Here is a 12,679-nt window from a genome sequence, read left to right as displayed (position 1 = left end):
TGTGAAATAATCTGTCTGTTAATAATAATTATCTGTTGTTGGAAAAATGACTTATGTCATGTACAAATATGTCCTAACCAATTTACCAAAACTATAGTTTGTTAACAAGAAATTTGTGGAGTGGTTGAAAAATGAGTTTTAATGACAATCTAAGCATATGTAAACTTCCGACTTCAACTGTATCTGCATTTGGTTGTTCCTTAAGCCATCTCAACAGATTTATTTGTTTCGATTCCCGCTGGGACCACCCATATGTAAAAGTAGTGGCCCCAGCCGACTTGTAAGTCGCTTTGGACAAAAGCGTCTGCTAAATGGGATATATTATTATTTGCTACCCAGTTAGTCCCTGAATGCCACCGTCTGTAGGAGTATGGATTATTCACTTGGCCCAGGGCTACACAACTCTTCCTCAAACATAGTGCTCTTTGCTTATTCAAACATTAGGTCCCGTGTTTGACTAGTTGTGGGGTGCGTGTGAGTGCATATTTAAAATAATTCTTAATTTGGTGCAATGCAGAGAATCCCCCTTGTCTTTATGAGCATTCTGAATGCATGTGAGTGTGATAGATCAGAAACGCATCACAGTCAGACATTTCAAAGAGAAGCACATGTAATTGAACAATACGGCAAATGTTGTTAACGGTACCTTAAGGACAGATACTCAGGTCTGGCATTTGGAGATGCCTCTCTCTCCTCTCACCATATCTGTGTGTGGGAGTGTGAATTGTTGCAAAAAAAGTGAGCTAAGAAAACCAGCCCAAGGGAGAACTACTATTGTTGCCTCGTTACTTTTAGAGAGTGAGAGATGACAGTTATGGTGTCATGAGTTAGTAGTGTGTGATCAGAAGTCTACATTTCCTTGTCTTAGTCAGACATCAAATGTTCTAGACATGGCACCAGGACCTAGGACTGGGTCTGGGTCACACAAGCACCTACTTGTGTGAGAAGAATCCCAAGAGTACCCTTTAGATCATTTAAATTTTAAAATTCATAGAGTATCGCCAAAATGTTCTCATTTGAAAAATGTTTTGAGTTCTGTTTCGACCTACTGAACTGGATATTCTCTCAGAGACCAGGAAGATGGCATACAATGCATGTCCGCATTGCATAGCAGATCCACAACCATAAAATGCGGGTGAAGGTATGAAAATGTGTTGAACATCCACTAAAATGTGTATAAAATCCCAAAATTATTATTTGTATCTAAGCCACACATAACTGGCACTATATGTCTGTCTGTCCTCCCATTTCTCAGCAGAAAATGCAAGTGGACTCACAAGCAATCCACTTCGGTATCAAGCCGGAGTTTCTGACTCAGCCTGCTGGTCCTGACCTGATTCAAGCCATCCACCATCAGAGGGACCGTATTCAGTCCTCCACCCCATTCTCTAACCAAGGTGAGGACAGGGACCAAAAACTTAATCTCCTTAAAAAGATGACTTATCTCACTAGAGTACTGTAATCTAACACAGAGAGAAATTACTCAACATAGCATTTTCCCATTGTTCTCCTGCTCCAGAGTCACACAGTACACATCCTTCATTTGGAGTTTTGGGGACAATGAGTGCCACAGCATTTGGTAGAATGGCAATCCTAGCGCTTAGTGAGTAGCACCTTCAGTCTCCCTTCAGCATTGGTTCAGTATTATGACAATATAATCATAAAGGAGGGAATTGCCTTTTGAAACTCATTTATTTGACTTGCTTATTCTTCCTCCTCTTAAAAACAGACTATCCCATGATCTATCAAAAAGACAATCTAAATGCATCAAATGAAGAAGTAGGAGGAACTCCTGAGTGATGGAGCAGGTAGCAGAAGACACCCCTGTCCTCTGAATGACAACCTGAACGACCAGGAAGATTCAAGCAGGAAACCTCAGGACAGGGAATGGGGAAAGCAGCTGCACCTACCCAGAGAGAAGATGGAGGAGAAACAGTACATAGTGGAGAAACATCAAGGCCACAATGTTGCAGGGACTCAAGACATTTCACCGGGCTAAAGAGAAGTCTGTTCCTCAGACAATGACCTTGAAACCCGATCAGCGGTCCATTGGCAGCCGTAGCTGGGAGTCAGGAAGAGAGGGCTTGAGTGTGAAAACTACATAATGGCCAAGAAGATGAAGCGGCAGAGGATGACCAGGATTTCAATGATGGCCCTCAAACCCAGGACCCCACAGAGAAACCATCTCTGACCCCTCCAATACACACGCCATCCTCCATGTTGATGCAGCACATGACCATAGGAAACATTATTCCAGTACTCTACCCAGTAAATAGCTTATGTAAACAGGCCCGGACTCATGTTGGCACTCCTGTTATTCGGCTCATCCCCTACTCAGAAGCTGAGAGGTACCCTTACCCTGCACTTCCCTGGGACCCCCCTAAGAGACCCACTATGGGATGTATACAGAGGTATGGACCTCCCCGTCTCCTCCCGTCAAGAGCTAAGCATGAGGCCTGATCCTCCGCGTGGTGTAGTGGGGGCCAGGCTGTTGAAGGCAGCAGACTGGTCATACAGAGACACTCATCACGGCTTTCCGCACCCACCCCATCACCCCTCACTGGCCCTGAAGCAGCAGGAGAGGGCTTACCTCATGGAGAGAGCGTCTGACTATGCTCAGAGAGGAATACTACCAGCACAGCCTCCATTCTGCCACCATTGGAGGCAATCTCCCCCATCCTGACCTCCACCTATTCCAAGTGACACATATTTCCATGGTGGGTCTCACACAGAGCCCCCAGAGTAGCCTCCCCAACAGAACTCTTCCCCCTGGGTCCTTAAGCACACTGGTGCCTCTGGTCCCCTTCTCTCTCCCATTGTCTAGCGCACCCCACAGGACTACCTCGTAATGACAGAAATCAGAGGACGCTATTCTGTGAGCTTGCTTGCCTTAGAACTAACTCTGCAAGGTACTGCTTCAAGACAAATTCTGTGATTCTGATTATTACCTGTATGACACAGATATAGGACAAACTACTGTGTTGAAAAACGATTTACATCCCTTAAAACACCTGTAAATTGATGAACAATGATTTTGTTCAACATAAAAGTGCAAATTCGTTCATAAAATAAAACTCATGAGTTAGTCTGGTTACTGTTCCTAAAATGGACATACAAAAATATAACTGACAAAACTTAAATCTAAAAAACCTTGGTCAAATCAAAAGCTACAGCATTAATGAAATCAGATTATCCAGTGACCACAAAGGAAAACCTAAGACCTATAACTTAATGTAAAATATATATATATTTTTAAAGTGACCTGAGACTTCTACACTAAAAACCTGAGGTGATTTCAAAACTGCTGTCAATGGTGTCACATTCTGATGCTGCCAACGCCCTCGCCGCATTAAAGCTAATACTGTAAAACACTAACAAATAAAACATTTGATCAGGGATAGTAAGCACTAACAGTCTTCACATTCTTGTCAAATCTCTTCCAGAGATACTAACATTTAGTGAACTTTAATAAACAGTCCATCCCAGGTTAAGCCCAGCCATCATACATGCAGCACAGCTGTAACATTGGAGTGATTCAGTAATGCTACATTAGTGGTCTCCAACACTGGTCCTGAGAAGATACTGGATCTGTATTTCTTCAACCAAGTGCAGATTTCACAAAGGAATGACAGTGTGTTAGATATGAATGGTTGCATTCATCGAATGGAATATTCCTATTCATTGAGATACAATTCAAGTTGGTATCACTACTTTAGTCTACAGGATCAAGGTTGGAGACAACAATGTGGCAACGTCAATAGTTTACTTGGACCACTAGAATAAGGAGGGTCTGTGTGTGATCACACTACATCCATCCCCAGACCCCTGGCCACCTCAGTCAGGGCCCTCACAGCACCCGAGGGCCCACAGGAGTCAGAGCCGTCCCGGGTTGCGTCGGGGTCATCCCCCATATCAGACACGTTACTCAGTACACAGTACACAGGTGAGTCACTGCCCCTGGGGCTGGGCTGGGCTGACTTCTCCTCCCCGGCAGAGAGCTCTGAGGAAGAGGAGCAAGAGGAGGGGGAGGAGGAGCCAGGGGGAGAGCCATGACTCCTGGCTGCCCGGGTGGCAGCTCTCTTGGCTCGGCTGCTGGACCCGGGGCCCTTATGGGGCGTCCTCTTCTTAGCCATGTTCTTCATGATCTCCTGAGTCACCTCCACTGTCTCGTAACGTACCATGTTCAGCCTCAGGTAGCCATCTTCATCCTCCTTGTATCTGGAGCAAGCCAAATAATCAACAACCACCCCCTTATGGTCAAACTGACTAACTCATGTTAACTATTCACACAAGGGAAAGATCAAGTGCTGTTCATACCTGAAGCGGGAGTGTCCAGAGGGCCATTTCAGGTGGTGTTTCTTGCGCAAGTGAAGAGTGAGTGTGTAACACCAAGAGAAGGTTCTGTCACAGAGATGGCACTTGTATTTTGAGACCATTCCACCCTACAGGGGAAAATTACACAAGTGTCAAATGGAGTACACTTGCTCAAAATTCCACAAACCCAAAAGCATATTTGAAAATGAAAAAGTCAAGCTTTGACACTGATCTTGATTATGTAGGTCTATTGAGCAGTGAGTGAGTGTTTGGCATCCCCTGCAGACAGTCTCAAGTACCTCGTGTACTCTCTTGTAGTGCTGGTTCATGGTGTGGGCCATGCGGGAGGAGTAGTCACAGCCCTCCACAGAGCAGTGGTAGGCCGCCCCCTCATTATGTGTCTCCATGTGCTTCCGCAGGTCGTGCTGGTTCTTAAAGCTGGGAAACATGCATCATAAACAAAAGTGTAAGCAAAATAATATGTGCACAATATGTTTACAGCCCATAAGGGTCAGTAAGTTGTGATGACTCTGTGGAACAACAACCTGCTCTCACAGAAGTCACAGGGAAAGGGTCGCTCGTCACAGTGGCGAAACTTGATATGGATCTTCAGAGTGGCGAGAGAGGTGCAGGTCATGTCACATAGGGGACACTTGATATGGTTCACTGAGAGGCAGAGGATAGATCACTCATAAGGTTTACAGTGAAAGAAACTGGACACACAACAGCCATCATCAGCCAATCAAAATATCTTATTGACAAACCTTATTGATAGCACTACAATTAAAATAAATTGGACTAATAGATGTACATGTCCAAGCCAAACATGGAAAATGAGCTAAATAATACTGAACAAAAGTGGTGGAGAACAGCGCACTCACCATGTTGTCGTACATGGTCTCTCAACAGTCTCTCATTGGCAAAGCCTTTGTCACAATGCTCACACACCAGGGACTCTGCAAGAATCAGAGGGCATTCAATCAAATTAAAATGTACATGTCTAAGCCAATAACATATCTGCCTATAAGCTGTAAAACAGTGACTTCTGGCCAGGCAGAGCTGAGCCCATTCACCCTCTGGCTCTGCCTGTCTGTGGATGTGGTCGAAGAACTTGGTGTTGCTGGAGAACATGCAGCCGCAGGTGGGGCAGGCCACCAGACGCTCCTGAGTGTGGCTGCGCAGGTGCTCCCGCAGACGGTACTTGATCTTAAAGAATGCATCACAACCTGTGGAAACACATGAAGAGGATATCAGCTGAAGCAGGCCAACAAAACATCAGTATATTCAATGTAGCACTATAGCAGGAAAGGCTGTGCTGATACAGTATAATGTGATCCCTTTCTTGCCCCTAGCAGTACCTTTCCAGCTGCAGAAGATGGCCTGCTGCTGGTCTGGGAGAGGAGAGAGACCAGTGCAATGAGCGTGCATGTCCACATGCCGATAGAACCACTCCGGGTTGTTAAATGTACTCTGTAAGCAAAAAACAACAAACATTAAGTACATCACATACACAGAATCACTAAGGGTGGCAGTGGATTATAAGGGAGATGTCAAACAGTGGGATGCAGAATCACCCTCCAGGGTATTAACTTACATCACAGTGCTCCCACTGGCACACAAGTCCCTCTGAGATCTCGGGGACCAGGTTGTTGCTGTGGAGGTCCTGGGTACAGCTGGGGAAGTTGGGGTGGGACTTGAGCATCTGCTCCCCAATGAACTTAAGTTTGCTGTGGAAGGTGTGGAAGTGAGCATGGATCTCCAGCTCCCTGGGGCTGCCCATAGCCAGGAACTCACAGCCCTCCCACAGACATGCATAGTCATCTAGAGGGAGCAACACAACACACGTTATCTGGCGAAAGGCAGTAGGTGTTAGTGATATTCTGGTCAGCATATAATGTCTCAGTACTTTTCAAAGGCTTCCTGTTCTTGACTACTTTCCTTTGAAATCAAGTTTTTATTTTTATCACCTTTATTTAACCAGGTAGGCCAGTTGAGAACAAGTTCTCATTTACAACTGCGACCTGGCCAAGATAAAACAAAGCAAAGGAAAGCAGTGCGACAAAAACAACAGTTACACAAACAAACATACAGTCAATAACATAATAGAAAAATCTATTTACAGTGTGTGCAAATGTAGAAGAGTAGGGAGGTAAGGCAATAAATAGGCCATAGAGGCAAAATAATTACAGTTTAGCATTGACACTGGAGTGATAGATGTGCAGATGATGATGTGCAAGTAGAGATACTGGGGTGCAAAAGAGCAAGAGGATAAATAACAATATGGGGATGAGGTAGTTGGGTGTGCTATTTACAGATTACCTGTGTACAGGTAGAGTGATCGGTAAGCTGCTCTGACAGCTGATGCTTAAAGTTAGAGAGAGAGATACAAGACTCCAGCTTCAGTGATTTTTGCAATTTGTTCCAGTCATTGGCAGCAGAGAACTGGAAGGAAAGGTGGCCAAATGAAGTGTTGGCTTTGGGGATAACCAGTGAAATATACCTGCTGCAGCGCGTGCTACGGGTGGGTGTTGCTATGTTGACCAGCTGAGATAAGGCAGAGCTTTACCTAGGACTTATAGATGACCTGGAGCCAGTGGGTTTGGCGACGAATATGTAACAAGGGCCAGCCAACGAGAGCATACAGGTCGCAGTGGTGGGTAGTATATGGGGCTTTGGTGACAAAACGGATGGCAGTGTGATAGACTACATCCTATTTGCTGAGTAGAGTGTTGGAGGCTATTTTGTAAATGACACCGCCGAAGTCAAGGATCGGTAGTATAGTAAGTTTTACGAGGGTATGGTTGGCAGCTTGAGTGGAGGAAGCTTTGTTGAGAAATAGGAATCCGATTCGAGATTTAATTTTGGATTGGAGATGCTTAATGTGAGTCTGGAAGGAGAGTTTACAGTCTAACCAGACACCTAGGTATTTGTAGTTGTCCTCATTTTCTAAGTCAGAACCGTCCAGAGTAGTGATGCTAGTTGGGTGGGTGGGTACGGGCAACAATCGGTTGAAGAGCATGCACTTAGTTTTACTAGCATTTAAAAGCAGTTGGAGGCCACAGAACGAGTGTTGTAAGGCATTGAAGCTCGTTTGGAGGTGTGTCATCACTGACAGACTGTAGGCGCCAGAAAGATTTCAAATTCTACATTTGCTTCCACCTGATGGAAAAGACTAGGGAAAAGAAGCTATTGGGACAATACTGAGACACTGATGTTGCCGTCACCTGCCAGTCCCCTCACGAACCCACCTAGTTCTTCCATAGCATCTCTGTCTCCTAGGTGATCCTTCAGGTGCAGTGACATGTGTTCACTGAGCTCCTCCATGCAGTGGCCTTTGAAGGTGCAGGACGCCCACTTACAAGACACCACCAGGTTGGACAGGCTCCTCCTTTTCGCCATGGTGATCTGGCTGCTGGACAGAAGGTAGGTAGTCCCTAGAACCAGCAGGTGTTGTTAGAGCTAAATAGCCAAAACAGTCCTAACAGCAGGTTCGATTTAGGTAGCCAGTTCACAACACCATTATAAGCAAACTGGATTAATTCTGGCACAAGCTTCAATTGGTCACTATTTTTCCAATATGACTAACAATGCTATTTTGCGAGCCAGCTAGCTTCAAGTGGGACATGTGCCAAATACGTATGTGCCTGTGCCAAATACCTAACATGACATTACAAAACTAGCTGGCAGGCAGTTTTAATAACGTTAGCTAGCTAGCTGGGATTTCCAACATTGGAAAGAGTCGTAAACCAAATATATTTATAACCAATCCTCACCCCCTGTCTGTGCGTAAACTTTCGTTAGTTACCAAATGCTAGCCCTTTATCTTTGTACAGATTCTGATACAATAGACACGCTCCCTAAACATTACTATAATAACATTGTTAGCTAAATACCATATGTGAACTTACTTACAGACTATGTTGTCCTTTTCAACAGATGACAGAATATTTTTCGTTCCCTCCAATGTTTTTATCCACTTCCGGTCACACTACAAACAGGAAGTTCCCACAGTAACTGCTTCTTCTTCTTCTTGATCTTGATCTTCGACGAGGTTTAACGGTGGTTGGCATCCAATGTTTCATTACCTCCACCTACTAGACTGGAGTAAACTCCCTTAAACTTTGCTTTAAAAAATAAATAAACAAATGTATTTTTATTTATTTCACCTTTATTTAACCAGGTAGGCTAGTTGAGAACAAGTTCTCATTTGCAACTGCGACCTGGCCAAGATAAAGCATAGCAGTGTGAACAGACAACACAGAGTTTCACATGGAGTATATAATTAACAAGTCAGTAACACAGTAGAAAAAAAGGGGTGTCTATATTCATTTTGTGCAAAAGGCATGAGCAGGTAGGCGAATAATTACAATTTTGCAGATTAACACTGGAGTGATAAATGATCAGATGGTCATGTACAGGTAGAGATACTGGTGTGCAAAAGAGCAGAAGAGTAAATAAATAAAAACAGTATGGGGATGAGGTAGGTGAAAATGGGTGGGCTATTTACCAATAGACTATGTACAGCTGCAGCGATCGGTTAGCTGCTCAGATAGCAGATGTTTGAAGTTGGTGAGGGAGATAAAAGTCTCCAACTTCAGGGATTTTTGCAATTTGTTCCAGTCACAGGCAGCAGAGTACTGGAACGAAAGGCGGCCAAATGAGGTGTTGGCTTTAGGGATGATCAGTGAGATACACCTGCTGGAGCGCGTGCTACGGATGGGTGTTGCCATCGTGACCAGTGAACTGAGATAAGGCGGAGCTTTACCTAGTATGGACTTGTAGATGACCTGGAGCCAGTGGGTCTGGCGACGAATATGTAGCGAGGGCCAGCCGACTAGAGCATACAAGTCGCAGTGGTGGGTGGTATAAGGTGCTTTAGTGACAAAACGGATGGCACTGTGATAAACTGCATCCAGTTTGCTGAGTAGAGTGTTGGAAGCAATTTTGTAGATGACATCGCCGAAGTCGAGGATCGGTAGGATAGTCAGTTTTACAAGGGTAAGTTTGGCGGCGTGAGTGAAGGAGGCTTTGTTGCGGAATAGAAAGCCGACTCTTGATTTGATTTTCGATTGGAGATGTTTGATATGAGTCTGGAAGGAGAGTTTACAGTCTAGCCAGACACCTAGGTACTTATAGATGTCCACATATTCAAGGTCGGAACCATCCAGGGTGGTGATGCTCGTCGGGCATGCGGGTGCAGGCAGCGATCGGTTGAAAAGCATGCATTTGGTTTTACTAGCGTTTAAGAGCAGTTGGAGGCCACGGAAGGAGTGTTGTATGGCATTGAAGCTCGTTTGGAGGTTAGATAGCACAGTGTCCAAGGACGGGCCAGAAGTATATAGAATGGTGTCGTCTGCGTAGAGGTGGATCAGGGAATCGCCCGCAGCAAGAGCAACATCATTGATATATACAGAGAAAAGAGTCTGCCCGAGAATTGAACCCTGTGGCACCCCCATAGAGACTGCCAGAAGACCGGACAGCATGCCCTCCGATTTGACACACTGAACTCTGTCTGCAAAGTAATTGGTGAACCAGGCAAGGCAGTCATCCGAAAAACCGAGGCTACTGAGTCTGCCGATAAGAATATGGTGATTGACAGAGTCGAAAGCCTTGGCAAGGTCGATGAAGACGGCTGAACAGTACTGTCTTTTATCGATGGCGGTTATGATATCGTTTAGTACCTTGAGTGTGGCTGAGATGCACCCTTAACCGGCTCGGAAACCAGATTGCACAGCGGAGAAGGTACGGTGGGATTCGAGATGGTCAGTGACCTGTTTGTTGACTTGGCTTTCGAAGACCTTAGATAGGCAGGGCAGGATGGATATAGGTCTGTAACAGTTTTGGTCCAGGGTGTCTCCCCCTTTGAAGAGGGGGATGACTGCGGCAGCTTTCCAATCCTTGGGGATCTCAGACGATATGAAAGAGAGGTTGAACAGGCTGGTAATAGGGGTTGCGACAATGGCGGCGGATAGTTTCAGAAATAGAGGGTCCAGATTGTCAAGCCCAGCTGATTTGTACGGGTCCAGGTTTTGCAGCTCTTTCAGAACATCTGCTATCTGGATTTGGGTAAAGGAGAACCTGGAAGGGCTTGGGCGAGGAGCTGCGGGGGGATACCCTACCATCTAACACTGCACCCACAAAAACATTCTAAAAATGAATAAAATAAAAATAGTACCACCCTACTCCCCTATTTAAATCTACTCTCCAGAGGGTGGTGCGGTCTGCACAACGCGTCACCGGGGGAAAACATGCTGCCCACCATGACACCTATAGCACCCGATGTCACAGGAAGGCCAAAAAGATAATCAAGGACAACAACCACCTGAGTCACTGCCTGTTCACACCGCTATCATCCAGAAAGTGAGGTCAGTACAGGTGCATAAACGCTGGGACCGAGAGATTGAAAAACAGCTTATATCTCAAGGCCATCAGACTGCTAAAAAGCAATCACTAACTCAGAGAGACTGCTGCCTACATTGAGACCCAATCACTGGACACTAATAAATTGATCACTAGTCACTTTAATCAATGCCACTTTAAATAATGCCACTTTAATAATGTTTACATATCTTACATTACTTATATCACATGTACTGTATATACTGTATTTTATACCCTCTATTGCACCTTGCCTATGCTGCTCGGCCATCACTCATCTATATACTTATATGTACATATTCTCATTCGCCCCTTTAGATTTGTGTGTATTAGGTAGTTGTTGGGGAATTGTTAGATTACTTGTTAGATATTACCGCACTGTTGGAACTAGAAGCACAAGCATTTCGCTACACTCGCATTAACATCTGCTAACCATGTGTATGTAACTGATTTGATTTACTTAGTCCTACCATGCCAACAATTTGAAAGGAAGGGACATCACAACTTAACACACCCTGTAACACTTCTGATGTCAAGTCTTGCAGACCCAAATACCTCTCTGCATCTGCCACCACAACCTCAATTTTCTGTGACTTCCGTTCCATCCCTGCAGTACAGTTGATAACCATTGCTATAAATGCTAAAAATCCAATCTTACTAAAACATATATGACTTGTTGGCCCATACCTCTGTAGTGGTACAGATCTACTACTCACACCACTCCTCTCAGGATCCCTCCCCTTGACCCATCTTCCTCTACTTTCTTCACTGCCTCGGCATATGACAACTTCTGCACTATTCTAACCCTGGAAACCTCAACCTGCCTCTCTCGCACAGGACATTTCTGATCCCCAGCCCCATGGGCACCCCTACAATTAACACATACCACTACTTTCCCCAATGCTACACATTCCTTTGTCTCATGCCATTCTGGACACCTCTCACACCTTGGAACTTCCGTTCTACACACTGCTACCACATGACCATAAGCTTGACACCTGTAACAACGTAAAGTATTCGGCACTAAAGCTCATACAGGATAACTTATATATCCAAGCATCACTTTGTCGGGCAAAGACTCAACATCAAACTCAAAAGAACAGACAATGACTCTTCTGTTTCACCACTCTCGCCACCCTGTCTGCGTCGCACCAAACAACGGAAAAGGTGGGCCGGACAGGCCCCCATTAACATCGACGGGGCTGTAGTGGAGCGGGTCAAGAGTTTCAAGTTCCTTGGTGTCCACATCACCAATGAACTATCATGGTCCAAACACACCAAGACAGTCGAGAAGAGGGCACGACAAGACATTTTCCCCCTCAGGAGACTGAAAAGATTTGGCATGGGTCCCCAGATCCTCAAAAAGTTCTACAGCTGCACCATTGAGAGCATCCTTACCGGTTGCATCACCGCCTGGTATGGCAACTGCTCGGAATCTGACCGTAAGGTGCTAGGGTAGTGTGTACGGCCCAGTACATCACTGGGGCCAAGCTTCCTGCCATCCACGACCTGTGAAGTGGGATGTGTCGGAGGAAAGCCCATGTCATTGTCAAAAACTCCATCACCCAAGTCATTGACTGTTTTCTCTGCTACCGCACGGGCAAGCGGTACCGGAGCCGCCAGACTATTGCATTGCTATTTTCCTAACTCTTCTTGAATACTTCGCCCTCATTCACTTCCATTTCTCCTCCTGTCTTCAGCTCAATCTGCTTCCACTTTCTACCATTCCTATTTAACAAACCATCTCCCTTTTTCCATCCCTTTTAACCGACTCAAGCTCACTGTCTTCCTCCCTCTCTCTCTTAGACCTCCATTCCTCCTCCGTATTCCAAGTATACGTCTCCTTACGATAATACTGCACTTCTCCTTACATACAGTTGAAGTCGGAAGTTTACATACAGTGGGGCAAAAAAGTATTTACAGACCTGGAATTTTCCAAGCTGTTTAAAGGCACAGTCAACTTACTGTATGTAAACTTCTGACCCAC

At 45.2% G+C, this 12,679-nt stretch overlaps 1 protein-coding gene across 3 annotated transcripts; it reads right to left on the bottom strand.

Moving 5' to 3' along the window:
- Positions 1-2,977: 2,977 nt before the first annotated feature.
- zgc:112083 (uncharacterized protein LOC550461 homolog) lies at positions 2,978-8,322 on the bottom strand. 3 transcript variants are annotated; one of them, XM_064984986.1, is made up of 10 exons: positions 8,227-8,322; positions 7,539-7,748; positions 5,909-6,135; positions 5,673-5,784; positions 5,388-5,540; positions 5,196-5,270; positions 4,860-4,980; positions 4,614-4,752; positions 4,318-4,442; positions 2,978-4,218 (listed from the first exon to the last, which is right to left on the bottom strand). In XM_064984986.1, exons 2-10 carry the CDS (start codon positions 7,711-7,713, stop codon positions 3,801-3,803), a joined length of 1,545 nt encoding a protein of 514 aa, XP_064841058.1. In that variant the 5' UTR covers positions 7,714-7,748; positions 8,227-8,322; the 3' UTR covers positions 2,978-3,800. The 3 variants fall into 3 exon arrangements, with proteins under 3 accessions (XP_064841058.1, XP_064841060.1, XP_064841059.1); XM_064984988.1 differs by having other exon boundaries at positions 7,563-7,748; XM_064984987.1 differs by having other exon boundaries at positions 8,223-8,321.
- Between the last annotated feature and the right edge of the window lie 4,357 nt (positions 8,323-12,679).

The sequence above is a fragment of the Oncorhynchus masou genome, chromosome 13 (assembly GCF_036934945.1).
Source record: "Oncorhynchus masou masou isolate Uvic2021 chromosome 13, UVic_Omas_1.1, whole genome shotgun sequence".
Taxonomy (NCBI): domain Eukaryota; kingdom Metazoa; phylum Chordata; class Actinopteri; order Salmoniformes; family Salmonidae; genus Oncorhynchus; species Oncorhynchus masou.
Note: the sequence above shows the minus strand (reverse complement) of the source record. Positions and strands in the feature narration are given on the sequence as shown.

Bases quoted from the DNA above. Each gene is read 5' to 3' on its own strand.
- zgc:112083 (XM_064984986.1), bottom strand. From the start codon at position 7,713: ATGGCGAAAAGGAGGAGCCTGTCCAACCTGGTGGTGTCTTGTAAGTGG. The intron at 6,136-7,538 runs GTGACGGCAACA...TGCTCCCTCTAG, and splicing joins GTTCGTGAGGGGACTGGCAG to ATGACTATGCATGTCTGTGG. The intron at 4,219-4,317 runs GTATGAACAGCA...GGCTTGCTCCAG, and splicing joins TCTGGACACTCCCGCTTCAG to ATACAAGGAGGATGAAGATG.